Below are 27465 nucleotides of genomic sequence, written 5' to 3' on the forward strand. Positions count from 1 at the left end.
TTTCCCAATCTCCTCTCTCCATCTATGGGAGGAATCAGAGAAAAAAGTGAAAAAATTAGTATTAAGCTACATGACATTACACCTGATAAATAACAAATCCATTGTTTTCTTTCCCTTACATTCTGTTTTTTTAATGTTTCCGAAGTGTTATTGGCTATGAAATGGGCTGATCTTATATTTCAAGGAAAAGATGTTGGACTGGGTGTACTGACAAGAACAGCCATGAAAATGTGACTTATTTTATTTTATGGGAGGCATAAAATGAATATAGACTATAGAAACTTGAAACTCAGTCTACAGAACATGTTTTAATCAGAAAATATATTACAGCTATTTTATTTTTTAAAGATTTTATTTATTCATGAGAGAGAGAGAGAGGCAGAGACATAGGCAGAGGGAGCAGCAGGTTCCTCATAGGGAGCCCATTGTGGGCCTCTACCCAGGACCCCGGGATGACAACCTGAGCCAAAGGCAGATCTCAACCACTGAGCCACCCAGGTGCCACCCAAGTGCTATTTTAAATGAGGTTTGGAAATGCCATCTGGCTTAGGTTATTCACGGGGGGGTTGGGTTCCAGAACATTTTCCAAAACTTTTCTGCCTGGCTAACCTGTATAAAAAAGTCAAGAACAGGAGCAGCCCTGGAGGCGCAGCGGTTTAGCGCCGCCTGAAGCCCAGGGTGTGATCCTGGAGATCGGGGATCGGGTCCCACGTAGGGCTTCCTGCATGGAGCCTGCTTCTCCCTCTGCCTGTGTCTCTGCCTCTCTCTCGCTCTCTCTGAATAAATAAATAAATAAATCTTTAAAAAAAAAAAAGGTCAAGAACCTATCAATACTAGGATATGCTGAAATTACTGAAATGTGTTTCCTCCCCCAGAAGCATTTGACATGAAGACAAGATCAGGCTCGATAGTAAAGGAGTATTCTTTTTTTTTTTTTTTTTTAAGATTTTATTTATTCATTCCAGAGAGAGAGAGAGAGAGAGAGAGGCAGAGACATAGGCAGAGGGAGAAGCAGGCTCCATGCAGGGAGCCTGATGTGGGACTCAATCCCGGGACTCCAGAGTCACACCCTGGGCCAAAGGCAGGTGCCAAACCACTGAGCCACCCGGGCTGCCCCACAAAGGAGTATTCTAAGTAAAAACTGATGGAAGATCAGAACTAGAATAATCTTTTCTGGCCTGAAATTTTTCTTTTTTTTTTTCTTTTTTTTTTAATTTTTTTTTTTAATTTTTATTTATTTATGATAGTCACAGAGAGAGAGAGAGAGGCAGAGACATAGGCAGAGAGAGAAGCAGGCTCCATGCACCGGGAGCCCGACGTGGGATTCGATCCCGGGTCTCCAGGATCGCGCCCTGGGCCAAAGGCAGGCGCTAAACCGCTGCGCCACCCAGGGATCCCTAGCCTGAAATTTTTCTAAGTCCTTTATTCTCTGTAACAGCACCCTTGCTAAAGTATGTTTGTATTATTTATATATTCCCACCCATTTACTCCATCAATAAAGAGTTACTGAGGACCCATTATATAATCGGCTCTGTCCTGGGCACCTTGATCCAAAACTGATTCAACATCCATACCGTCCTGGAAAAGGAGGAGGTAACAGACAATAAGAATAATAAATTAGTAAACAATATTGTATGGTAGAAGGTGATTAGTGCATATGGCGGGGGAGGAGGTGGAATAGGAAAAAAGAGATTGGGAGTGCACACAATTAGGGATTTATGATTTTAAATACAGTAGTAGTCCTAGTCCTCACTAGGAAGGTCATGTCTGAACAAAGATTTGAAGCTGTGGAGATTAGCCATATGGATATCTGCAGGAACATTCCATACAGAGGGAAACAACACTGCAAGGGCCCGGAGGCAGAAGCATAGGTGTTGTTATAGGGGACAAAAAAAAAAAAAAAGCAACCAAATGACTGGAGTGGATGAGCTGGGGTGAGTTATAGATGAGGTCATAGAGGGATTGGAGGGCTGGATCCTACAGCCTCGTAAATGATTGTAAGGACTCTGGCTTTTACACAGTCAAGATGGAGTGCTACTGGAGGGATTGAGCAGGGGACTGATGCGGTCTGTTGCGCATTTTAGCAGCATCATTCTGACTTCGGTGTCCTTTTAAGAAGATCCTTCTGCTGTTGTGTTAGACTGTTGGGACAAAGCGACTTCCAGAGCCAGCCACGAGGGAGTAACCAAGCTGCAGGGTCTCTTTCTCACTGATTACAGCTAGAAGCTCTTGACAGAACATGAAAACAACTACCTGAGGACTCTAAAGAGTAAGTAATAACAAAATAGCCAGTGAATTGAAGAAGGAAATGTTTTGGTGGCCTCCTCTTTATCCTGTTTGTGAAGGAGGGATTCCTGCCCTAGGGTTATGGGGATAGCCAAATGCATAACACTCAACACTAGACAAATGAGACTGGTAATAGTTTCTTAGTCATATATACTCATAGTCTGGGGAAGAAGGACCCCAAAAGCCATGCAGGACCCATGAACACAGTGAACAACTAGACATTGTGCAAGGCAGGCTTTGTATTCTCAAAGAGGGAGTTCGTGCTCAGGCTGGCTAGGAACTGAAACCTACCACTGAAGGATACCAAGCATTATGCCTGGTCCCCATGATAAGGGATGCCTGGTTAGAGGACCTTACCTATGTGAGCAGAGTCAGGAGCGGAGCTTGCAGTTAGGTCATGCCCAATTTCACCAAATGTCATGGCAGCATATAACATAAGACCTTGATTTTAGGCCTTCCACCACAAGTAGCTAGAACCTGAAGAATGGCCAGTATGGTGCCAGTGACTTTTCTTGTTCTTTTTTTCCTCCTCTACTGCCTGACATGAGAGCAGACTAGATCACGGACAAGTGTAGAACAGAAGAATGTGAAAGGAATCCCCCCCCCAAACCCCCCTGCCCTTTTTTTCTCTCCTAGCTCTGCCCTGATGCCAACACCCATCCCAATCCATGTCAGCACTGTCTCAGCAGGGCAGGGGCACAGGTACCTAAAACCTGAGAGTCTGAGAGCATAAGGGAAGTTCTGAGGAGCAGAGATTGAAACTGACACCAGGCACACACCCCAGCTCCATGTGTGCAGAACACACCTGCAGAAGCACAGCAAAGACTATGAGAACTCACTACAATAGAAACCATTACCAATGGACGCCTGGGTGGCTCAGTCGGTTAGGCATCTGCTGTGGCTCAGGTCATGATCTCCTGGGATCGAGCCCCTGCATCAGGCTCCCAGCTCAGTGGGGAGTCGGCTTCTCCCTCTCCCTCTGCCCCTCCTCCCTGCTTGTGCTCTCTCTCTCTGTGAAATAAAATCTTTGGAAAAAAAAAAAAGAAAAGAAAACATTGTCAAGACTGAGATTAACCCCAGAGTGGCTCATGTGAGGGACAGACCCAAAGAGCATAAAAAAAGACTTTGAAAATTGAGCTGCCATTCTGCATCTTGATTGTGCTAATGTCCTATGACCCCTATACAGGATAAAACTCATAAAGCTAACGGTACAGGAGACATAATACATTTTACTGTATGGGAATGAAAAATTAAATTTTAAAAAAGTAAAACAAATTTTAAAAAGAATAGACTAGGGCAGCCCCAGTGGCGCAGCGGTTTAGCACTACCTGCAACCCGGGATGTGATCCTGGAGACCCAGGATCGAGTCCCACATCGGGCTCCCTGCATGGAGCCTGCTTCTCCCTCTGCCTGTGTCTCTGCCCCTCTCTCTCTCTCTCTCTCTCTCTCTCTCTGTGTGTGTGTGTCTCTATGAATAAATAAATAAAAGCTTAAAAAAATAGACTATGGGAGATGGAGAAGCAAGAAAACCATTTAGGAGACTTTTATGGTAATCCAGGGAAGACATGGCCTGAACCAATATGGAACCAGTGATTTGGTGAGAAGTGCCCAGAACCAAAAGAATATTATGTATCAGAGTTTCTCAACTTTAGCAATACTGACATTTGGAGTTCAATAATTCTTTGTTGTGGGTACATTGTGCTGTGTATTGTAGGGTGTTTAGCAGAATACCAAACACCATGCAGGGTCACAGGAGTTACACTAGAGGCCAGTAGCACCTCCCCCATTGAGAACTAAAATGTGTCAAGACATTGTCAAATGTTGCCAGGGCATAGAAGTGGGAAGTCAACCCCAGTCAAGAACCACTGTTCTAGATGAATGTCCTAAGCTTTGGGCCACAGACCGTGTACCACATAAATCATCAGTGTCATTTCAGTTGGACTGAGCTTCCAAATATAGATGACAGAAGCCAAATAGCTTAGACCATAAGAAGTTTTTACTAGAGGGAGTTGGAAGTTCAGTGGGCTGCCAAGAATCAGGTTCTGCCAAGGTATCACTTTCAAGATTTTTCATAATTCCTGTCATCTATGGGATCATACCCAATCGGACATTCATTCAGTTCTGTTGTACAATAGTTGTCTCAAAGTTTAAAACTCAGAGTTATGATGCGTATGATGTTCCTACTGGTATCTTCAAAATAGACATAAATTTGCCCTTCCAAGAAATACTGTAGGCTATAGAAAGACCATATAAAATGAAAGGGTTGGGCAGCCTGGGTGGCTCAGCGGTTTAGCGCCACTTTTAGCCCAGGGTGTGATCCTGGAGACCCGGGATTGAGTCCCACATTGGGTTCCCTGCATGGAGCCTGCTTCTCCCTCTGCCTGTGTCTCTGCCTCTCTCTCTCTCTCTTTCTCTCTCTCTATCTCTCATGAATAAATAAATAAAATCTTTTTTTAAAAATGAAAGGATTAACAAGCTCCAAGAAAAATATATGATGTGGATAATACTTTTTAAAAACACATTAATATTTGCTTGCATTTCTCTTATGAGACTTTCTCCTTAGTCAGCCCATATAAGACTCAAAGGATAAACAGAACTGTGATATTAGGAATGCAAAAGAAAGCATGTAGCTTCTGGCTACTGAAATAGGACTCTTGAATCCCCAGAAACACAGTAATCTAGAAAATCTCAGACACTACTGAGGAAGGTTTCATCAAAACATTTTTTTAAAAGATTTTATTTATTTATTCATGAGAGACACAGAGAGTCAGAGACACAGGCAGAGGGAGAAGCAGGCTCCGCGTGGGAAGCCTGAGGTGGGACTTGATCCCAGGACCCAGGGATCATAACCTGAGCCAAAGGCAAATGGTCAACCACTGAACCAACCACCCAGGTGCCCCAGGTTTTATAAACATTTAAAGCTCTAGGTCAGGGACGCCTGGGTGGCTCAGCGGTTGAGCATCTGCCTTTGACTCAGGTCATGACCCTGGGGTCCTGGGATCGAGTTCTGCATCGGGCTCCCTGCATGGAGCCTGCTTCTCCCTCTGTGTCTCTGCCTCTCTGCCTCTCTCTCTCTCTGTGTCTCTCATGAATAAATAAATAAAATCTTTTTAAAAAATTAAAGCTCTGTAAACATTTCAAAATCCAGACCATGGCAAAATTACAAGTGGCATTTAGTCTATGCCATGTGGTAGAGGAAACCGAGGCTGGGACAGAAGGCAAGTATCTGCCGCGTGGGAAGGAGGGGAAGTCTTTCCCTTCCAATGTGCTGGAAGGGCAGGAAGGCGGGGCTTGACTAAGTACAGCAGGCAGCACTGTACTTCTGTTTTGGCTTCCCCTCCAGGCTGCAGTCTCAGGATGAGAAGGCAGTGGGGGCTGAGGGTTGCAGTAAAGCATCCAAATAGGTCTGGTCTTGGAGAAGCTGAAGAGCCTGGAATTGGTAGTCCATTTTCCATTTAAGAAAGAAAGAGAGGAGGGAAGAAAGAAGGAGAGGAGGGATGCCTGGAGGCCGTCAGTTAAGCATCTACTCTTGATTTAGGCTCTGGTCAGGATCTCAGGGTTGTGAGATCAACCCCCAGTGTCCTCTGTTGGGCTCGGTGCCCCAGCATGGAGCCTGCTTAAGATTCTCTTCCTCTGTCCCCTTAACAAAAAGAGAGAGAGAGAGAGAGAATTTGCATTTGGCTCTGCACCACCCTGAACAAGAGCCATAGTGTTCAACAGCAGAGGTGGCTGCCCTGAACAAAGATTGTATTTTTCTAGCCTCCCTTCCAGTTAAAGGTGGACATGAGGCTGAGTTGTGGCCAATGGAATGAGTGGTGTATCCCTAGAGTTTCCTTAAACTGGAGTGATGTCTCATTCTTCCTCTCTTTCCTCCTTCCTGCTAGCAAGAATATAGAAATGATGGCTGGAGCTCAACAAGCATCTTGAACTATGAGGTAACCTTAGGAATGGGAGCTACATATGGTAGAGCAAAAATAGAAGCCTGAATCCTGCATTGTGCTGTGGAGTCCTGCATTGACCTACCTCTAGACTTTCATCTGAAATACAAATACATCTCTATCTCAAGTGAATTACTGTTTTGTTTCGGGTTTTGTCACTTACAAGTGCAATGATTTCTAACTGATAATCCACTTGACTGCAAATCCTTGTCACTATCTTAATCAGAGTTACCAGTACTTCTTGCTTAGACTTTTTAAAGAATCTGTTAATTGATATCCCCATATTCACTCATATCCAACCCAGCTTCTTTCCAATAAGTATTCTACACCATAGCCTAAGTGACTGAAAATGCAAACAGAATGTCACTCCCTGTATTATGATAGTCAGGCAGACTTGAGATTAGAAGTCCAAGATCAGGGTATCATCAGGCTTTCTGGAGAGAACTCTCTCCTTGGTTTGCAGACAGCCGCCTTCTCCCTGTGTCCCACATGGACTATTCTCTGTATACACCTGCATAGAGAGAGCAGTCTCTCTTGTCTCCTTTATTTTTTAAAAAGATTTTACTTATTTATTCATAAGAGACACAGAGAGAAAGGCAGAGACATAGGCAGAGGGAGAAGCCAATGCAGGATGCGATCCCAGGTCCCCGGGATCATGACCTGAGCCAAGGCAAATGCTCAACCCCCTGAGCCACCCAGGCATCCCTGATCTTCCTTATGTTTCACCATTCTCCCATTATATGCTCTCATATGTCCATGTACCTCTTTTTAATAGCACTTATTATAATTTTGCCTTTATATTTTGTTCTAGATTCTTTGACTATTTGTCTTTTCCATTAGATGATAAATTCCATGAGAACAGAAATATGTCATTTTTTGCTTATTATTGTTTCCCTGAAGCCATCTACAGTGTCTGATACATAAGTCACACTCAGCAAACATTTTCTGAATGAGTAAGAGGTAAGTAGGAGTCAGATCATGTAGAGGTGGGTATGTCAAACAAGGAACCTGGCACTTCATCCTCAAGGATATATAGCATGGCAATCAAGGATTTGGGGTGGTATAATGAAATAAGGTATGTTTTAAAAGAAAAGATACATGTTAAAAATAATTTTTAAAAATATTTTATTTATTCATTTATGAGAGACAGAGAGAGAGAGAGAGAGAGAGAGAGAGAGAGGCAGAGACAACAGGCAAAGGGAGAAGCAGGCTCCATGCAGGGAGCCTGAGGTGGGACTCGATCAAGCTTGATCTCCACGATCAAGCCCTGGGCTGAAGGCGGCGCTAAACCAGGCTGCCCTAAAAATAATTTTTGCCTGCAAAATCATGTATCATGTATTATGTGTTAGAAAGAACCAATGTTGGAAGTAAAGTGACAAGTTTGAATGGTAGCAAATATCCAAAAGGGAGATAAAGTCTTGAGTTAAATTTGTGTTAGTTCCTGTTCTTTTTAAGAGTTCTTCAGTGTAGGGATGCCTGGGTGGCTCAACAGTTGGGTGCCTGCCTTCGGCTCAGGTTGTGATCCCGGAATCCGGGATCAAGTTCCACATCAGGCTCCCTGCAAAGAGCCTGCTTCTCCCTCTCCCTCTGCCTGTGTCTCTGCCTCTCTCTTTTAGTCTGCGTCTCTTGTGAATAAATAAATCTTAAAAAAAAAAAAAAAAGTTCATCAGTATAAATCAAGTTGAGTCAGTTTTCTATACTGCTGGGTTGGGATTTGACTTTCATGGCCTGGTTAGTGAATTATCCTTGTTCAGCTGTTTTCCATCTTCCAATATGTGCTGCTGTTATTTTATTTCCTATTCTTGTTGATTTATTTTTTACATCCCTTTATTGTAGTTTTAGTGGAGTTTGGAGAGAGAGCAAAATTACAGGCATATGTTTAATATGCCACTTTAACTTGGAATTCCCTGTTTTCATCATGAAAACTCTTTATTGTTTATTGCAATAAAATTGCCTTTCCCATTGGCCAAGCTTTTTAAGTGACAATTTCAAATGATCACAAAACTGAGGATGAAAGGGTAGGAGCATAAATTGGTACAATATTTCTGGAGAGCATTGTTTCCCTAAAGGCTTAAAATGTACATACTTTTTGAACTAAAAGTTCCACCTCTGGGAATTCACCTAAGGAAATGATTTAGCTTTAAGAATGTTCACTGCAAAAAAAAAAAAAAAAAAAGAATGTTCACTGCAGTGTTGTTTATAATAATAAAAAGTTGTCCAACGATAAAGCATATACTTTCATAAATCATATATGTAGCTGTTAAAAATTATGTTGTTGACCTGAACTGCTTACACAGCACTACTCCAGAGAGTACACAATATGTGGTCATTTGCCAAGAGATATGTGAAGCCATAGAACAAATTTAGCTCATCTGTCTCCAGCATTAATTTTACTAGTGATCTGGGAGTGTGGAGGGGCTACTAGTTAGTTATCCATTCTGCAGCCTTCTGTCCCTTTCTTCCTTGATAACAAAACCCTGATTTGTAGCAGGGGGTGTTGCTGCTCAGAATAAAAAGACATTTCCCTGTCTCTGGGGTAACTGGATGTGGCCTAAGGGCTAAATGCAAACTGACGGGCTGTCAGTGGAGGTGTGAGAGACTTCCAGGGAGGCTACCTGGATGGAGGAGGCTGAATGGGGATGAGCATTTCACTCCTTTCTTTACCTAAAGGCTTCTGCTAGGTACATATATACCTTTTGAGCAGAAGCCTTTTATATATATATATATATATATATGATATATATTTAAATATATATATAAATTAAGCCTTATATATAATAAGACATATCTAAAATTGTCCTTAAAGTAAAAATGAATACAGAAAAGCTCAAATATTGATGCGCCTGGGTGGCTTAGGTCATGATCCCAAGGTCCTGGGATCCAGCCACCCTTCTGGCTCCCTGCTCTGCTGGAAGCCGCCTTCTCCCTCTCCCTCTGCCTGCTGCTCCCCCAGCTTGTGCTCTCTCTGTGTGTCAAATAAATAAATAAAATCTTTTTTTAAAAGTTCAAATATCTAATTCTAATTTGAGGAACGTAGGGGAAGCAGAAAAGGAAAAGGATGTGGGAGGACAGTTGATTTACGTCTGTGAGAATCTATGCTAATTTTCCTCTATCATGAAATCCAACTTGAAAAGGCGGACAAGAATCGTACACACTGCTTGTGAGACTCCGGTTGGTCTTTCGTAGTGTCTAATTGTAACTTTTCTAGATAAAACAAGAGCCGGTGCGGGGTTGCTTCACTTTGTAGAACCCATGATGCCGGCGGGTTCTCTTCTCCTCGTCCCAAATTTGCCACGGATCCAATATGCGGGATTTAGACTCTGTGACGTGGATTTCGGACCGTGCCTCCTCTCTGGGTCATCAGACCCAGAGCCTGGGGCGAAGCAGGCCGCGAGGGGTTATTTAGAATTTGCCGCAGAAAAGCCTTGACCCCACGGACAGACAGATGCTCTCTGGGTACCAATCCCGTGAGTCCAATCAGGGCACCGCCCCTCTGCCCAGCCAATGGCTCGGGACGAGAGCGGAGGGGCGGGGCCAGCCCTGCAGGCGCCGTCGTGATTGGCAGTCCGGCTCCCGCAGCCGGCGAGGTCGCCCGGACGCCTAGTCTGAGAACCCGGGGCGAGTGCGTATGTACAAAGTTTGTCAGCTCCGAGGCGCCGTAGTGGCTTCCCCACCCCCCACGCCCCCGCCGGGTGGGCGGGGTGGGGCGGGGCGGGGCCGGGCTGAGCGGCTGGGGCTCGGCTCAGTATAGGAGAGCCTGATGGCTGCGGTGTTTTTGGTTACGCTGTATGAGTATTCGCCGCTTTTCTACATCGCGGTGGTCTTTACCTGCTTCATCGTGACCACCGGCCTGGTATTGGGATGGTAAGTACCGCGTGGTTAGAAACAAGGGACGTAGGGGCGGACCGCTGGGGCAGCGGGGTCGCGGAGAACCGCGAGGGGGAGGGCATCGGAGCCGCGGGTGCTGCGGGGCTGGGGCTCCTGGGGCCGCGGGGGAGCCGCTGCCGCGAGCCTCGACCGGCCCCCGGAGGACAGCAAGTTGCGGTGTGCACCTGCATCGCTGCTCCCTGCATCCCTGGGCCGTCCCCGTCGCTGCGGGCATCTGGGGGTGGTGCCGGAATGAGGTATTTCGCCCAGCTTTGTTCCTCAAAGAGAAGGCGGCCGGTGAGGGCCTGGTCCGGGCGTTGAGGTGTAGAGTGCTTGTCCAGCAGGCTTGAGTCCGTCACCTGCGGTGCAGCGCGCAGACCTGGACAGTGAACACAGTTGACTGTTGTTCTGGGCAGAACCGAGCGCTTGGCCTCAGAGCTTTCAGCGCAACTTATAACTGAACTCCGTTACCGTGTGAGAATTGAATGGTTTCTAGATGCATTCCACGCCTTTAGAAGTAACATTTAGTCGATGGAACTGTGAAAGTCATAATTTCAGAGCTGGAAAAGACCTTTGAGATAAATCACATTGACGGGTAGGGGCAGTTTACCCAGTGGAGACCAGGAGAATGGACTGTTAGGTAATCCCTGAGCAGTTCTAGCTCAGAGACTCTAAAATTTCTCTCTCGAGGAGATGCCATCGTATCATGTTTAGAGAAGCCTTATGAATGCGGCTATTTGAAACCGTCTTACTAATTCATCCACTGAGGAGAGAGACATGAGCTGGAATTTTTTTTTTAAGACTTTATTTATTTATTCATGAGACACACACACACACAGGGGGGTGGGGGGGCAGAGGGAGAAGCAGGCTCCATGCAGGGAGCCCGACGTGGGACTCGATCCCGGGTCTCCAGGATCAGGCCCTGGGCCAAGGCAGGCGCTAAACCAATGAGCCACCAGGGCTGCCCCTTGAGCTGAAAATTGAAGGATAAGGATTTTGAGAAATAAATGAAGTTGAGTGTGTCTGGTAGAGAATGGAAGGCATTTCAAGGATACAGCATAAGCTGGGGGGCAGAGGAAGCGTGTCAGTGAATAGATCAGCTGGAGTAAAACAAATTTAAAATATCCCTTGACGCATGTATGGAATTACTTTGCAGGAAGGAAACAAGCTTTTGTTAACTTCTGAAACTACATGCCATCTTTAGAAACTAAGCCCAGTTTTAATATTTCCATACCGCTCCTCACCCTGCCAGCTGTAGAGCAGAAAATTCCTTGTTTGTGGATGGATGGGAGAAGTTTGTTATTCTTGATCCATCAAATTTTATTGCTGTTTATTGTTCAGGAAAGTTTGCAGTTGGAATTTGCAACTTGGTTGCCCAAGTGAGTAAAGCAGTCTTAACACAGGGTTTCTTAATCACTATAATATTAGTGTTATTCTCTTAGAAGAATGTAAATTTTCCTTCATTAAGGAAAATAGGTAACTAGTTGATCATTGCATTATATCCTTAAATTTTAATTTTCTGTAGGCCAACTAACTAGATTTCTTAGATATCTATCTGTAGTATTGGGAAGAGGAAAATGAGTAAGGGCCAGAGTGATAATGATGGCGGCATCTGTGGATGAGGGTAGTCGGGTACCTCATGTTTGTAGTGGTTAAGAGACAGACTTTGGAGACAGTGGAGTCATACAGACCTAGATTCAAATTCCGGCTCTGCCAAGTTTAAGACTTGTTTTGAAAGCTTAATGATTACCTAACCACTCCATTTAGATATGATTTTGGGAGGGTGGAAGGCCAGGTTAATTGTAGAATTTTTGGAAGACTGGGCTAAGCATTGCTGAGGCCCCAAGACTATGTAAGTGCCAGTCAGTTTCATTCTGATTTGGGCCTAACCAGTTATCTTGAGCCTAACCCAACCATTCCCTTTACCGGAGTTAGCTTTGTCCATGTAGATAAGACATTCTACTAATGTTTATTTGTTAACTTAAGCCAAGGCAACAGAGTCATTGAGTAGAAACAAAGCAAACCATCTAGATCTCATATAAACAATTTTCTAATAGTGCCCCCAGACAGATGGTAAACCCATGAATCCACACTGTGCTTTTCACCCATGTCATTTTTCTTTTAACCTCCCCAAATATAATCCCTACTGGTTTTGTCTTCGCCATTATCTCAGTACTGCTCTGATTTTCTTTCCCACTGCTTCTTTCTACTGTTCTCCTTGTCTGCTTGCACTGTGTGGGAGTGGAGAAAGAATAGGAACATCTGAATATTGGAATCCCAATAGCAATAGCAAAGAATCATGCCACTGAAGTATGGTATTTCTCTTTAACTCTATGGTGGTTTCTGTGAGCTCTAATAGCTCAAGTTTATTAAACTCTTGATATTTGCCAGGCACTGTGCAGAAAGGAGACCAAAATGCCGTACATCCTTTAACACATCCAAATAATCGGGGACCCTGGCTCTGCAACTGCTCCCTGTTTCCTCTTGACTACAGATTATTAAGCAATTGTCCCTCAGCTTCATAGCACCCCTTTAGATGCTGTCTTGTGAATCTGGGGCAGAACCTCTAAACCACATTTCTTCTTTGCTAGCTGGCTGCCTAGCAGGCTTTGGCAGCAGAGGAGGGAAAGTAGAAGGCTAGAGGACAAAAGGGCTTGCTGCTTCCTGTGTGATTCTTTTTCTTGTCTGTCTCACCACAGTGATAGTGCCTCACAGTCGTCCTAATTTTTTCAGTTTGTAGTTATTTACTCTCTTAGAATCAGCCTATCGCACCCCTTCAAAGATATTAATACCCTTTCCTGAGATCCTAGTCCAAGCGCCATAGCAGTCCTTCCTCCAAATTTCTCAGCTATAGTAGTTCTCTTTCCTCTATCCCTGTTTTGGAGTGATAGCTACTTTCTTCTGGTACTACTTCCCTGATACTCACTGTCCCCTTTTGCGTTTTCAGCTCTTCAGCATATGGTAAACAATTATTCATAGTAAATTCTCAAAATAACCGGTGTGGTTTTGGTCTCCTGATTAGACTTATAAAAGATATTAATAAGGAAATTGTTACTCAGAGTGGGATCTTTGAGAGTTACTCTCAAAGATGGGCTCAAGGAGTCCTCTGGTCACATCTTCAGCTCCTTGCCAATAGGAAGGATATAAGGTCCTAGTAATCCACGGCATGTATTGGCATCACTATTAATCAAATTGCTGCCTTTGATTGATTGTAATAAAATGATTTTGGAAGTGATTGGGGGACCTAGGAGCTAAACCACTTTTTGACTATAAGGACTGAGAGGTGGGTGGGATGGGTGCTTCTGAGATCACTGGAGCCCTTACAGAAAGAAAAATGACAAGCTAAAATCTTAAAACACTTGGGTCAACTCTTTAGAGAATCAGAGAGGTTCTGTAGTTCTAAAGCACTTTATTTCATACAGCCACAGAACTAAACATTGTACAATTTTAGTTGTGCATAATAGAATTATACAACTTTATTGATGTCTCATTTAGGACACTGAGTGGAAAGAACTAGAGCTCTGAGACTTGGAATGGGAACATCTACACTGACGTGGCTAAAGCTGAGAATCTTGAAATCCCAGTCACTCTGACTCTCCCTTGTTCATGGAAGCAGACTGCTTTGCTTTCCATGTCTGGGAAAAATGGCCCTCCCTTGCTTGGAGGTCCTGTAATAACCTTGCCTAGAGTAAATGCTTTGCAAACGATACCTGTACTCAAGACCTATCTCTATAACCTGTTGCGAAGCCCAGATCTCTTCCTGCTCCAAAGAACAGGGACAAAAATCCAACCCAGTTGGAAAGAGCCTAGCCTCTAAGATTTGCAAGATTTTGCTAATTTGTATCATTGGTAAGGAGGAGTATGTGTGAGAATGGATTATAAGTAGGTTAGGCCAGGAAGGATAGAATGTTAACACTAAATCAGATAAAAATTTATTTGTTTACTTATTTACTTATTTTTTAAATTTATTTATTTTTAAAAAGATTTTATTTATTTACTCATCAGAGACACAGAAAGAGGCAGAGACAAAGGCAGAGGGAAAAGCAGTCTCCCTGTGGAACCCCAATGTGAGACTCGATCCCAGGACTGCAGGATCACGACCTGAGCCAAAGGCAGACGCTCAACCACTGAGCCACCCAGGTGCCCCCTTATTTATTTAATTTTTAGTAGGTTCCACATGCAGTGTGGAACCCAATGCGGGGCTTGAACCCACAATCTTGAGATCGAGACCTGAGCTGAGATCAAGAGCCAGATACTTAACCTACTGAGCCATCCAGGTGCCCCAGATAAAATTTATTGTTCTGAGTGTGTTCTTAGGAAAGTCTGAATCTAAGGTACTAACTCAGATTTGGTTGGCTGAAATTTAAACTCGGTGGTGGCCTATATGTATTAAGGTTAAGGTGCTAGAACTTTCCTGGCATGATGAGGAAGGATTCTGAATGCTCAGAAAGATAGAAATATTGGACTGGATTTATTACATGCAAACTGCACACCCGCCCACCTACTGCATCCTTTAAGAGTACACAGAAGACACACCTTTCATGAAGGCACTGAGAAGTAAATTGCTGAGAGGAGACTCATATCCTTGAAAATCTCTGTTCCTAGAGGCTGTTTATGATGGTGGGAGCTCCTGACTTGAGGTCCAGCGGCACCTCACAGGAGTCAAGGTGTACATATGTTCCATAATGGGCAGTGGAGGACAATGCAGAGAATGTTTTGGCCCATGAGGATTTTTGGCAGTGGCTAATGGATTACAGTGTCTCTAGGAATAAAACAGATGGGCAGCCTATTAAATGCTACATAAACTACTTAGAAGGAAAAACTCAATGTCTGGAGCCAGAAACCTGACTTGAGTCATCGCAGCAGAGATTTACCACCTTTCACCCAGTTTACAGATACAAGCCAATCCATAGACCTGGAGTGTCTGATTAAAGGGGAGGTCAGGTCCCCTATAGGAAGGATTCTGTATCCTTCAGTGCTGCCACAAGGACATACTATATAAATCATTCTCCAGATCTTTCTCATAGGCTGTTGTCTCTCAGAAGCAAACATGCTTTTCTGTACTGTGGTAATACTAGAGCTGGGACTTGGCAAATCATTTTTCTCTTGTAGTTTGCTCCCTATTAGGCTCTGCCAATAGAGGATGCTAGAAAGAGACTGGAAGGCTGGAGAAGGAAGAAGAGACTTAACAGTTTGCTTCCTATTTCTGGTCTGCAGAAACTGGCCTTTGCCCTGGCAGTTGCAGTTGACCTGAGTAGCAGCAGTTTATTTTAGTTTACATTTTTTCCTCATATCTTGAACTAGCCTTAGCACACTCCTTCAGAGATATTGGCACCAGCTGGCCCACACTCCTACCACAAAAGTCTGCATGCCAGCTCTGGGGAATCCTTTATCCGAGCTTCTAAATCGTAATAACTACTAGTCTTCCCTTTGTTTCCCCAGCTCTAGGAGTGATAATTGCTTCGTACTAGGATACCCAAGTGTCCCCTTCTTGCATTTTCAGTCTTCAGTATTTGATTGACAATTCTTTTTTTTTTTTTAAGATTTTATTTATTTATTCATGAGAGACACAGAGAGGGAGAGAGAATGGCAGAGACACAGGCAGAGGGAGAAGCAGGCTCCATGCTGGGAGCCTGACGTGGGACTTGATCCCAGGTCTCCAGGATCAGGCCCTGGACTTAAGGTGGCGCTAAACCACTGAGCCACCCGGGGTGCCCTTGATTAACAATTCTTAAATAACAGATGTGTCTCTGTCTCCTGCCAACCCTGCCTGATTCATTGACCTGGACTATTTCTCATCTCATATGCTGTTGAATGCAGTCAGTTTTATGCATATGATGAGGTTGGTGATGAGGTACAGATTCCTCTTTAAGAAAAGAGTATGACTTTAGTTTGTACTTGATTAGGGTACAAAATACTTAACATTTGCATTGACAAGAATTTTTTTTGAGCAATCTAGAAGAAAACACAAAACTATTAGATATGACATTTTACACCTTCGTAGGACCTTAACATCACTTATTTTAACCCTTCATTTTACAAATAAAGGCACAGAATTTTAGAGATTGAGTCGTTTTCCCAAAGTCATATCATTAGCCCAGTAGTTCCCTCAGAGACAATCCTCCCATACCAAGGGTTTCCCCATGAGTGGTTTTTATATCCTGATCCAGTGTCAGTATCCAGCTAGTTGTGTGAAACCATCTTTGGGAGATCACCCTGGAGAGAAGGCCCCCTCAAATTAACTGCCTGTCTGATTTTTGATTGGCTTGAGAACTCAAGGCTGAAGTGGTAATAAAAATTGTTTACTACTGAGCCTAAAATTTTAGCTTCAAAATAACCTTTATTCTTGAGGAGCTCCATAAGATTCCAGACACAAGGAAGGAGGTCCAGTCTACCAATTCAGCCTCTGAGTAGAAGCTTCAGAAGTGTGCCAGGGTAAGATGTTATATAGGCAATAAGAAAAATGTGGTCAGAATTGGAGGTCCACAGATTATTGCTGTGCTAGAAGTATAAACATTAAGAACAAGTGCAACAAACAACTTTAGAACTGAGAAAAGCCAGAATTATAGAAAAATCCAGGAGGAATAACTATAAAATTGTAATAGTAAAGGAAAGAGAATAGAAAATTCTCTTTATAGAAAAAAAAGGGGGGCTAAGTTTAATATAAAAGAAAGTAATGAATGTTTAGAAATATTTATTTAGTTGCCATTCCATATTCCATCACTAACAGTTGCCAAAATGACTAAGTGGAAAAAGATAAGGATGAAATTTGATTGAACAGAAAATTTGTCAATTTTCCATTTTACTATTTTATTTTATTATTCCTTGTAATCTCATATCAGCCATGATCTGATAGACAGGGCATCAATGTCTTTATTCTAGTTTTTGATTAAAATTATGGAAAAGACCAAATTTTAGGATGGTGGCCAGAGACATGTCACTAGGTCTGTTTATCAGTATTTTACAGAACCACTTGTCAGCACCAATTATGGATTACTATTTGACCAGTCTTCAGTTGTTTTTTTTTTTTTTAAGATTTTATTTATTTATTCATGAGAGACAGAGAGAGAGAGAGGGGCAGAGACACAGACAGGAGAAGCAGGCTCCATGCAGGGAGCCTGATGTGGGACTCGATCAGTTCTGCCTTGGGCCCAGGGCGTGATCCTGGAGTCCCCAGATGGAGTCCCGCATCAGGCTCCCTGCATGGGGCCTGCTTCTCCCTCTGCCTGTGTCTCTGCCTCTCTCTCTCTGTGTGTCTGTCATGAATAAATAAATAAAATATTTTTAAAAATAAATAAATAAATAAAATTAAGAACTCTGCTTATCAAAAGATACCATTATGAAGGTGAAAGGCAAGGTGTAGAAGGGGTGAAGACATCCAACAAAAGAGTCGTATTCAGAACATATTAATTTCTATAAATAAGAATAATTGGTCATCTGAGAAATAGAAATTAAAACCATAGTACAGTGCCACCAAATAACTACTAGAGTGGCTAATAATGTTTTGGCAAGGATTTGGAGCAAGGGGAGCACTCATTGACTGCTGGTGGGAGTGTAAATTGATACTACCACATAGAACAATTGTTAGCATTATCCACTGAAGTTGAAGAAGCACAGACGTTATGGCTGAGAAATACCATTCTCAGCCTGTGTGGACCTAATAAAAATGCATGTACACGCATGTGCACCAAGTGCCTTGTATGAAAATGTTCGTATAGGCATATTCATAATGGCCAGAATGTGAGGACAACTTAAATATCTATTAAAGGTAGAATGAGTAAGCAAGTTACAGCACATTTATTATACCCTAGAATACTATAAGGCCACAAAAATGCACTGAATATAACTGCATGGATGAATCTTCAAGCATAGTGTTGTAAAAAAGGAAATAAAAGTATACACAGCATATATACAGCACACTTCCACTTACATAACAATTCAGAAACAGGTACGCTAAATTATAGTAATGAAAGTCAAGACAGTGGAGAGGGAAGGGGTAGTGCCTGGGAGGTGACACACAGACTTTCTGAGGATATTGTTTGGGTTCTTAACCTGAATACCAGTTTACTTTCTAATTCATTGAAATATGTTTTGTGTACTTTTCTGGCCAAGGGTTTAGCATGATTCATAATACCAATTTGAAAAGATGTATTTGACTCAAATCAAGGACCTTAGGGTGTTAGAAAATGCAGACCCAAGATTAAGCATGAGGCAGAGAAATAAAAAAAATCTAGGGAGATGAATTTCTTTTCATAATAGGTGTGCTTTGGCAGCTCCGGATATAATGCTGGGCCAAGCAGCCTTGGATAAGCATGTTTAAAAAGAAGGAACACTTTACATCTCATATTATTTGTTCCATTCTAAGGCATATACAAAGCCACAGAACAGATATGGGATATCTTTCCACAACACTGATTTTATGTAAAGATTTGGAGAGGGCAGCCTGGGTGGCTCAGTGGTTTAGCGCCACCTTCAACCCAGGGCGTGATCCTGGAGACTCGGGATCGAGTCCCGCATCAGGCTCCCTGCATGGAGCCTGCTTCTCTCTCTGCCTATGTCTCTGCCTCTGTGTGTGTGTGTGTGTGTGTGTGTGTGTGTGTGTGTGTGTCTCATGAATAAATAAATAAAATCTAAAAAAAAAAAGATTTGGAGAAATAATATATTTATATTAAAACCAGATATATCGGGCAGCCCCGGTGGCCCAGTGGTTTGACACTGCCTTTGGCCCAGGGTGTGATCCTGGAGACCCAGGATCGAGTCCCACATCAGGCTCCCTACATGGAGCCTGCTTCTCCCTCTGCTTGTGTCTCTGCCTCTCTCTCTCTCTCTCTATGTCTGTCATAAATATATTAAAAAAAAAAAACACCCAGATATATCATGGAATAAATAAAGCATATTGCAAAGGAATTCTGTGCTCACAGCAGGCTGCTTCCAGATATTTCTCCAAAGCCTTGCTTTTTGGGTTTCTGACTCCTATACCTTTAAAGATTGTTTAATTGAAATTTTTAGGTATAACATGATAAAGGACCTGAAATATAATGCTTGAACCTACAGTAGAACTGAACACAATAAGCTCTGAGTTCTGGTGTTTACTGCTGGTAGTGTGGGTGTATGGAGCCAGGCAGTGGGAGTAAAGAAAAAAAGGGAGAAGGGGACAGTAGGGAGAATTAAAATGATGAAGGGGCCAGGAAATGTAATGAGTATGTATAGCATAGAATCATGTTTTTCTCCCTTTGTTTTTTTCACTCCAAGGGATGAAAGAAAGAAGGGGAAAGTGTTATCTTATGGCTCTTGTGGGAAGACTATATCTTGTATCCTGCCATTTCACATTCCCAACCTAACCTCTAAGAGGCCCTGGGGCAATGTTGGGCTGTGGACACAGGGACTGTGGGGTAACCAATTCTGACGTTCAATAAGGAGAAATTACTGGATTTTTCTTTCTAGCTTTTCTGCCAACACCTACATTTACTCCATCATCAACATTATCATTGCTAGCACTTATATAGTGCCAAGCCCTGTTACAAATGTTTCCAGATGGGAAACCAGTTAAATAAAGCTTGAGTGATTACTTAAGGACACACAGCTATTAAGTGTCTTATTCCTGATTTTAGGAGGAAAGCAGTTTTTCATTAAATACGATGTTAGCTCCACATACTTATTGCTGCCGTTTATCAAGTTCCTTAACATTCCTAGTTTGCTGACAGTTTTTATCAGGAATAGACGTTGGATTTTAGCAAGTGCTTTTTCTGCATGTACTGAGATGATCATATGGTTTTTCTTTTTTTAGTCTGTTAATATGGTGAATTACATTAAATTTTTAATGTTATGTTAAGCTGTAAGTAGGTCCTGATGTATTAGCCTTTTAATATATTGTTGGATTTCATTTGTTAACATTTTAAGAAGTTTTGCATCTGTGTTCTTGAGTGATATGTGTCTGTAATTTTCTTGTATGTCTCTACCCCTTAACTGTAGGCTACATGAAGTTGTCCTTCAGCTCACTGATATTTTTTTTTAATCCAGCCTTTTTTTCCCCCTTTTTGTGTTTCATATTGGATTCCTTTCTGTGAATAAATCTTCAAATGTACTAATCTTTTGTTCTATAATGTTAAGTCAGCTATTAATCTTATCCAGTGTATTTTTCATCACAAATGTTGTATTTAAAAAAAAAATGCTGTGTTTTTTCTTCTTCAGAAATGGATTTGGGTCTTTTTAGATATCTTCCATGTCTCTATATAATATGCTCAGTCTTTACTTACTTTCTTGAAAATATAGAGTTTAGTTGCAACAATTATTTCAATGTTCTTGTCTACTAGTTCTAGCATCCATGTCATTTCTAGGGTCTAGTTCTTTTGATTAGTTTCTCTCCTCATTATGAGTCATATTTTCTTCTTTGCATGGTTGTTAACCTTTTATTGGATGCTAAACATTGTGAATTTTACTTTAAGGTGCTAGATGTGTTTGTATTCATATATATAATCTTGAGGTTTGTTTTGGGATACAGTTAACTTACTTGGAAACAGTTTGATCTGTTAGAGGCTTGCTTTTCAGCTTTCTTAGCCAGGACCAGAACAGACTTATCCAACAATTCCATAAAATTAAATTCATCTAGAGTATAACTGTATTCCATGTGTTACTTTTATTGGCCTTCTCTTGGCCTTAGATTTATTCATGTGTTTTGAAATTTTGGTTTGCAACCTAAATTTAAGTAGAAGTTTTCTTCCCCACCCTTTGTTTTCATCCTTGCTGTTTAACCATTTTACAATTGTCTCCAACTAGATTCCTAGGTGCCCCTTAGTCAAGGACCAGGTGATGACACTTCTGTTCCTTATTGATATTGGCCTAACCCAGCTCCTGGATTCAAATTATGAACTTCACTCTGGCTCTTGTCTTTAGCAGACAACCTATAAATAAGATCTTCATACTGTGGGAAGGCTTACTTCCCACTGCCTGCTGCCAGACTCAGGACCCATCAAACCATGGCATCAGCCTTACTCATTACTTTATATTTCTTTCCCTTTTCAGAGCTATAAAGATTTGTCTTTGAAACCAGCTATGTCTCTTTTTTTCCAACATTTTATTATTAAAAATTTCAAACATATGGAAAGGTTAAAAAAGTTATGCAGTGAATATATATATATGTCCACACTTAGGTTCTACAATCAATATTTTGCTATAATCAATATAATCAATATTTTACATATTTGTCCATCTTATTATTTTTTTTAAGATTTATTTATTCATGAGAGACAGAGAGAGAGGCAGAGACACAGACAGAGGGAGAAGCAGATTCCTTGCTGGGAGGGTCCTGATGCGGGACTCGATCCCGGATCCTGGGATCAGGCCCTGAGCCGAAGGCAGACACTCAACTGCTGAACCACCCAAGCGTCCCGTCCATCTTATTTCTTAATCCCTTCAAAATAAGTTGTTACTCTTCTCCAAATACTAAAGCATTGCATATTACAGTTCAATATTTGTTTTGTTTGGGGTTTTTTTAGAGAAGGGGGGCGGGAGGCACAGAGGAAGAAGGAAAGAGAGAGACACTTTTTTTTTTAATTTATTTTTTATTGGTGTTTAATTTACTAACATACAGAATAACCCCCAGTGCCCGTCACCCATTCACTCCCACCCCCCCGCCCTCCTCCCCTTCTACCACCCCTAGTTCGTTTCCCAGAGTTAGCAGTCTTTATCCAATCATGAAATGGGCAAAAGACATGAACAGAAATCTCACAGAGGAAGATATAGACATGGCCAAGAGAGAGACTCTTAAGCAGGCTCCACACCTCTCAGGGAGCCGGCATGGGGCTCAATCTCATAATCCTGAGATCATGACCTGAGCCGAAACCAAGAGTCAGATGCTTTAAGTGACTGAGCCACCCAGGCATCCCTCAACATTTATTTTTTTCTTTTGAAGTAATATTAACACACAATGACATATACAAGTCTTCAGTGTTATCAAACATATCATCTACTCAAACCTCTATCAAGATATGGAACATTACCATCACGAGAGAAAGTTTCCTTGTTCCGTTTGCTAGTCAGTCCATACTCCTGAGCTCCCAGAAGCAACCATTGCCCTGTTTTTATTTCTGCTATGGATAGTTTTGCCTGCTTTAGAATTTTACGGAATCGTATAGCATGTACTCCTTTGTATAAGACTTCTTTTGCACAGCATGTTGGTCGTGAGATTTACCCATGTGGCTTTGGCAATAATTTATTCCTTTTCATTGCTGAGTACTACTATTCCTTGTTTAAACATACCAGTTTGTTTGCTTATTTCCATGGGGTCTTTTTGATTTCTCTGTTTATTTTTTATCCATCATTACTAAGTTTCTGGAGAGAAGAGAATGCATCAAAGTATGAAAAAGTCCCCTGGTTTAACTAATGTATATTCATTTTAAGTTACCTTTTTTTTTAAATTGAGTGAACCTAGCTGCTTTCTAATTTTATAAGGAATTGAGTTTGGTCCCTTTCACTTTCCTTCTAATCTGTTCAATGTACATTATTGCAGTTTTACATGAAATTCACAAGTAGAAAATATGTTATATAAATGAAATGCTCTATTTGGTGTTTAAAAGTTCTCCTGTCCCATAAATAATATAAAATAGTCTGCATATTAAATATGAATATGTTTTTTATATTATGTAAAAAAAGTCAATAATTATCATGTTTTTGCTGTTATGTTAATTTATCTAATGACTATACTACTTTGTTATCAACAATAATATTAACAATAGAACTTTTCATTTTTAAGAGTATGTCATTTCAGCCAGTTGAATGATATATTGCAATTGTATGGGGCCTCTAATCTCTCAATTTTAGATTAATTCTGTAATACAATGTAAAATGAATAAATTAATCTCTTTTTGTGGTGCTTATGTTAAAAGGAATAACTGATGAAGCACAATATACTTCACATATAGCAAAGTTTCAGCATTTGCTAGAATTATGTATTATTTTATTTTTATTTAGGTTTGGTTGGGATGTTCCAGTAATTCTGAGAAATTCAGAAGAGACCCAGTTCAACACAAGAGTTTTCAAAAAGCAAATGAGACAAGTCAAGAATCCTTTTGGCTTAGAGATCACTAATCCATCTTCAGCTTCGATTTCAAGTTGGTGGCTATTTTCCAAAGATTTTTTTCTTTCTATGCCCCTGTCTTAGCATTTTAATTTTCTTTCTCTATTGCTTTCTCTTGATTACACTTAAGTATTTATTGAGCACCTGTTTTGTTCTGGGAGCTGCATTATAATACTACTTTGTACTATAGATACAAAGACTAATAATTCACAAAACTTACTCCTTAGGAACTTACAAACTAGCAGTGGCATTCATGTGAGAAGAACGAAGTATCTTAAGTGTTAATAAGAGAAGCTTGTTAGGTCACTGCCATTTTCATGGATCTTCAGTGCAGTGAGAAATATATGAATGGTATAGATAAACACAGTTACTAGGTTGGTAACCTTATCAAGAACAAATGTTTTTAATCTGAAATTATGATATTTTGGGTATAAGTTATTTTGGCATAAAATGTTATTTGGGGAGATGGTAATAATAGATCATAGTTGTTTGTTTCTGTGCTTACTTGGAAAAGTAAATTATCTGTAAAACTAGGAACCACTGGAGTGAAACAAGGAAAAGGAGTGAGGGAAAAAGAAGGAAGGGAAGAAAGAGAGAGAAAAAGGAATGGTTAAGTTTGCTGAGGTGGGGAGGCATATTCAGGAAAAGCGTTATTATAGGATGTCTCGGTGGCTCATCAGTTAAGCGTCTGCCTTCGGCTCAGGGTGTGATCCTGGAGTCCTGGGATCGAATCCCGCATCAGGCTCCCTGCATGGAACCTGCCTCTGCCTATGTCTCTGTGCCCCTCTCTCTCTCTCTCTGTCTGTCTCTTGTGAATACATAAATAAAATCTTAAAAAAAAGAAAAAGGAAAAGGTTATAAAAATGTGCTCACTCTCTCATTGATTGATTGATTGAGTCTTGAAAGATAAGTAGGTGTTTATCTCCTGGGATCGAGAGCAGTTCTAAGAGGAAGAGGCATGAACAGAGCACTGATACAGAATGAGAACAATGCAGGAGAGAAACAATAGTTTGTTGTGGATAAAACATAGTGTAGGACAGATTAGAGAGAAGAGTAGGGGAAGACTCAGGTTCTTTGCAGGAGCCCTCCACAGACAGATCCTATTACCAGGATAAAGAATACAGGAGAAGCAGCAGGTTTTGGAAGAAAGGTAATAAATTCAGTTTTGAACTTCTGGACTTGAAATGCATTTGTAGCAATTAAGTAGAGATACAGAGTGGGCAGCTCTAGGTACAGTTCTGTAGCACTACAAAGATTTCTGGGCTGAGACCCTATCACCTTTTACACTTGGTCAGATATCTGGTATCTTAAAAACAAACAATCCCAAACTTTCTCAACTATTTATTTATTGAGAGGGAGAAGCAGGCTCCTTGCAGGGAGCCTGATGTGGGACTCGATCCCAGGACCCCAGGATCACGCCCTGAGCCAAAGGCAGATGCTCAACCACTGAGCCACCCAGGTGTCCCACCTTTCTCAACTTTTTATCTCCTTGAAGCTACTGCGCTCTTTCTCTTCCCTTCACAGCCAGGCATCTCAAAAGCAAGTTGTGTTTTTCTTCTTCCCTTAGCCTACTTCACTTTCACTGTTCAGATCAGGGCAGTCTGATTTTTGCCTATATCCTCTACTGAATGACTTTCCCCAAGATCTCTGATCACCACTTCTGCCCCCACCCTAACCCCTCAGCAGTCATAAAATCCAGTGGACACTCTATAGGCCTAAATCAACATTATCTCCACAGAGTTTAACGGAGTTGACCAATCCTTCCTTCCTGATACCCTGCTCCCTTGACTTCTGTGACGCTTCTTATGTGGTCATCTTCCCTTCTTTACCTTCCAGAATCACAAGTCAAAAATCAGTGTACTAGGGCGCCTGGGTAGCTCAGTCGGTTAAGTGTCCAACTCTTGATTTTGGCTCAGATCATGACCTCAGAATGGTGAGATCAAGCCCCAATTAAGGCTCCATGCTCAGCATGGAGTCTGCTAAAGATTCTTTCTTTCTCTCCCTCTGCCTCTCCCCCCACTCGTGGCTATATAAATAAATAAATAAAATCTTTTAACAAATCAGTGTACCTAGTTAATAGGGATTATTAACCTTAAGTAAATATTGATTTATAATGCAAAAGTACAAAGTCTCTTATTCTTTCTTAACTGTAAATACTGTACTCTCACCCTGTGAATTGAAGAGAACTAAAGACCTCTTTTTCCCCCCCTCTAATGGTAGATAAGGAGTTCATTCTGACATTTTTCACTTGAGAAGACCAGATTTCAAGATATGACAATTAACCTGTTTAGAAAACATACCTATGGGGATCCCTGGGTAGCTCAGTGGTTTAGCGCCTGTCTTTTGCCCAGGGCATGATCCTGCAGTCCCGGAATCGAGTCCCACGTTGGGCTCCTGGCATGGAGCCTGCTTCTCCCTCTGCCTGTGCCTCTGCCTCCCTCTCTCTCTCTGTCTCTCATGAATAAATAAATAAAATCTTTAAAAAAATAAAAAATAAAATAAAATGTGGTACATTTTATTTTTGGAACAGTGGTAGTTTGGTGACCTCTGACCTCTGTGGTCAGGCACTTGGACCTGCTCCAGTGTCACATCTAAGTCTTGAGTAGGACTACCAGTACAAAAAGCTACCAGAACAAAGCTGTCCTTCCTACTGTATAGTTCTACAAGCTGGGAAATGCTGAAAAAAGTAAGAACTGATAAATTATAAGCAAACAAACACAGAACACTTGTGAGCTAGAAAGTGTAAGGAAATCCATCAATCTTCCTTTCAGGAAGAAATAGTCTCAAAAAGAGCCCCTCATACCCTGCTGTAAATGTTAGAAGGAAATGAAAAGATATCCAGTAAGTAGAAGACCTCTCAGCTGCCAACCAACAGTAGCATTACTGAAATATACAAAAAAAAAACCTTTCTAATGTGTAGCTTTATTTATTTATTTTAAATATTTTATTTATTTATTCATGAGAAACACAGAGAGAGGCAGAGACATAGCCAGAGGGAGGAGAGGCAGGCTCCATGCAGGAGCCTGATGTAGGACTCGATCCTGGGACTCCAGGATCACGTCCTGAGCCAAAGTCAGATGCTCAACTGCTGAGCCAAGGCATCTCAATGTGTGGATTTATAGCACGCTTATTGAAGTATTTTAATTTTTAAAACACCAGTGCCTATCATTCATTATCTGTCTCCTATGGGGAAATAAGGGGAAGGATTTTGGTGGGAATTATATTTGGCAGAATAAAATTCATTTGTTTAAACTGTGAAACGGTGGATATCATTAAAGATGTCTAACTAGGACATAAAAATAATATTCTGAGCAATAATTGTGACATTTGAAAAGGTTATTTCACTTGATGTCTAGTTTAAAAATCCAGGTCTTTTTTTTTTTTTAAGATTTATTTATTTATGATAGACATAGAGAGAGAGAGGCAGAGACACAGGAGGAGGGAGAAGCAGGCTCCATGCTGGGAGCCCGATGCAGAACTCGATCCCGGGACTCCAGGATTGCGCCCTGGGCCAAAGGCAGGTGCTAAACCGCTGAGCCACCCAGGGATCCCCCCAAAAATCCAGGTCTTTTTTCACCACTGTACCCAAGGGACCTGACATGTAGGGGAGGGAAGGGGAATATCTGGAGACCCGATTTACTTGAAAATGAACAAAAGAATCAGTTTTATTTTTTACTTTTTAAATTTTATTTATTTATTCATGAGAAAGACAGAGAAAGGCAGAGACATAGGCAGAGGGAGAAGCAGGCTCCCCATGGGGAGCCCAATGCGGGATTCGATCCTGGGGCTCTACAATCACACCCTGAGCCGAAAGCAGATACTTAACCACTGAGACACCCAGGTGTCCTGAGAATTTGTTTTAATCTTAGTCATTTAGTTCTCTTTACTATGGGTGGCTTGGTGGGATTTCTTTTGTTGTTATGTGGTGATACTGGATTTGGACTTCTGATGTTTCCATGTCCCCAGTGTAAAAGGCTCTAATGAAATTGATAGGAGGTACTCAGGATATGTTAGTTGAATTTAATTCATTTGATTTAGAATTTTCCTATCCCTTTGTAACAACTTCCTTATATTTGGGCTTATTCACCCTGGTGAGACTAACACAAATAAAACCGTTAGACAAAATGACACACAGCATTTTTGGAGGAATTTGTGAACCTCTATTTTCTACGATGTAAAATTTTCATCTCCCAATACTCTAGATTTATTACTCATTCATGATCACCTTGTATGTTGGTTCTTCTTTCTCAGGGATTCTCCTCAAAGAAGTTTGTGGCTTTTCTGCTCTATTGTTTCTCC

General features: G+C 41.5%; 1 protein-coding gene across 2 annotated transcripts in view; it reads left to right on the top strand.

The window, feature by feature from the left end:
• The first annotated feature begins 9844 nt into the window (after nt 1-9844).
• CGRRF1 (cell growth regulator with ring finger domain 1) overlaps nt 9845-27465 on the top strand; it is a 29896-nt gene continuing 12275 nt past the window's right edge. The window contains exons 1-3 of one of the 2 annotated variants that reach the window (XM_072838634.1): nt 9935-10088; nt 14097-14231; nt 23061-23200. In XM_072838634.1, coding sequence (XP_072694735.1) covers nt 23137-23200 — 64 coding nt within the window. In that variant the 5' untranslated portion in view covers nt 9935-10088; nt 14097-14231; nt 23061-23136. Of the gene's footprint in view, nt 10089-14096; nt 14232-23060; nt 23201-27465 lie in introns of both variants that reach the window. The other variant, XM_072838633.1, reaches the window with a different exon arrangement.

This window comes from Canis lupus, chromosome 9 (assembly GCF_048164855.1).
Source record: "Canis lupus baileyi chromosome 9, mCanLup2.hap1, whole genome shotgun sequence".
Taxonomy (NCBI): domain Eukaryota; kingdom Metazoa; phylum Chordata; class Mammalia; order Carnivora; family Canidae; genus Canis; species Canis lupus.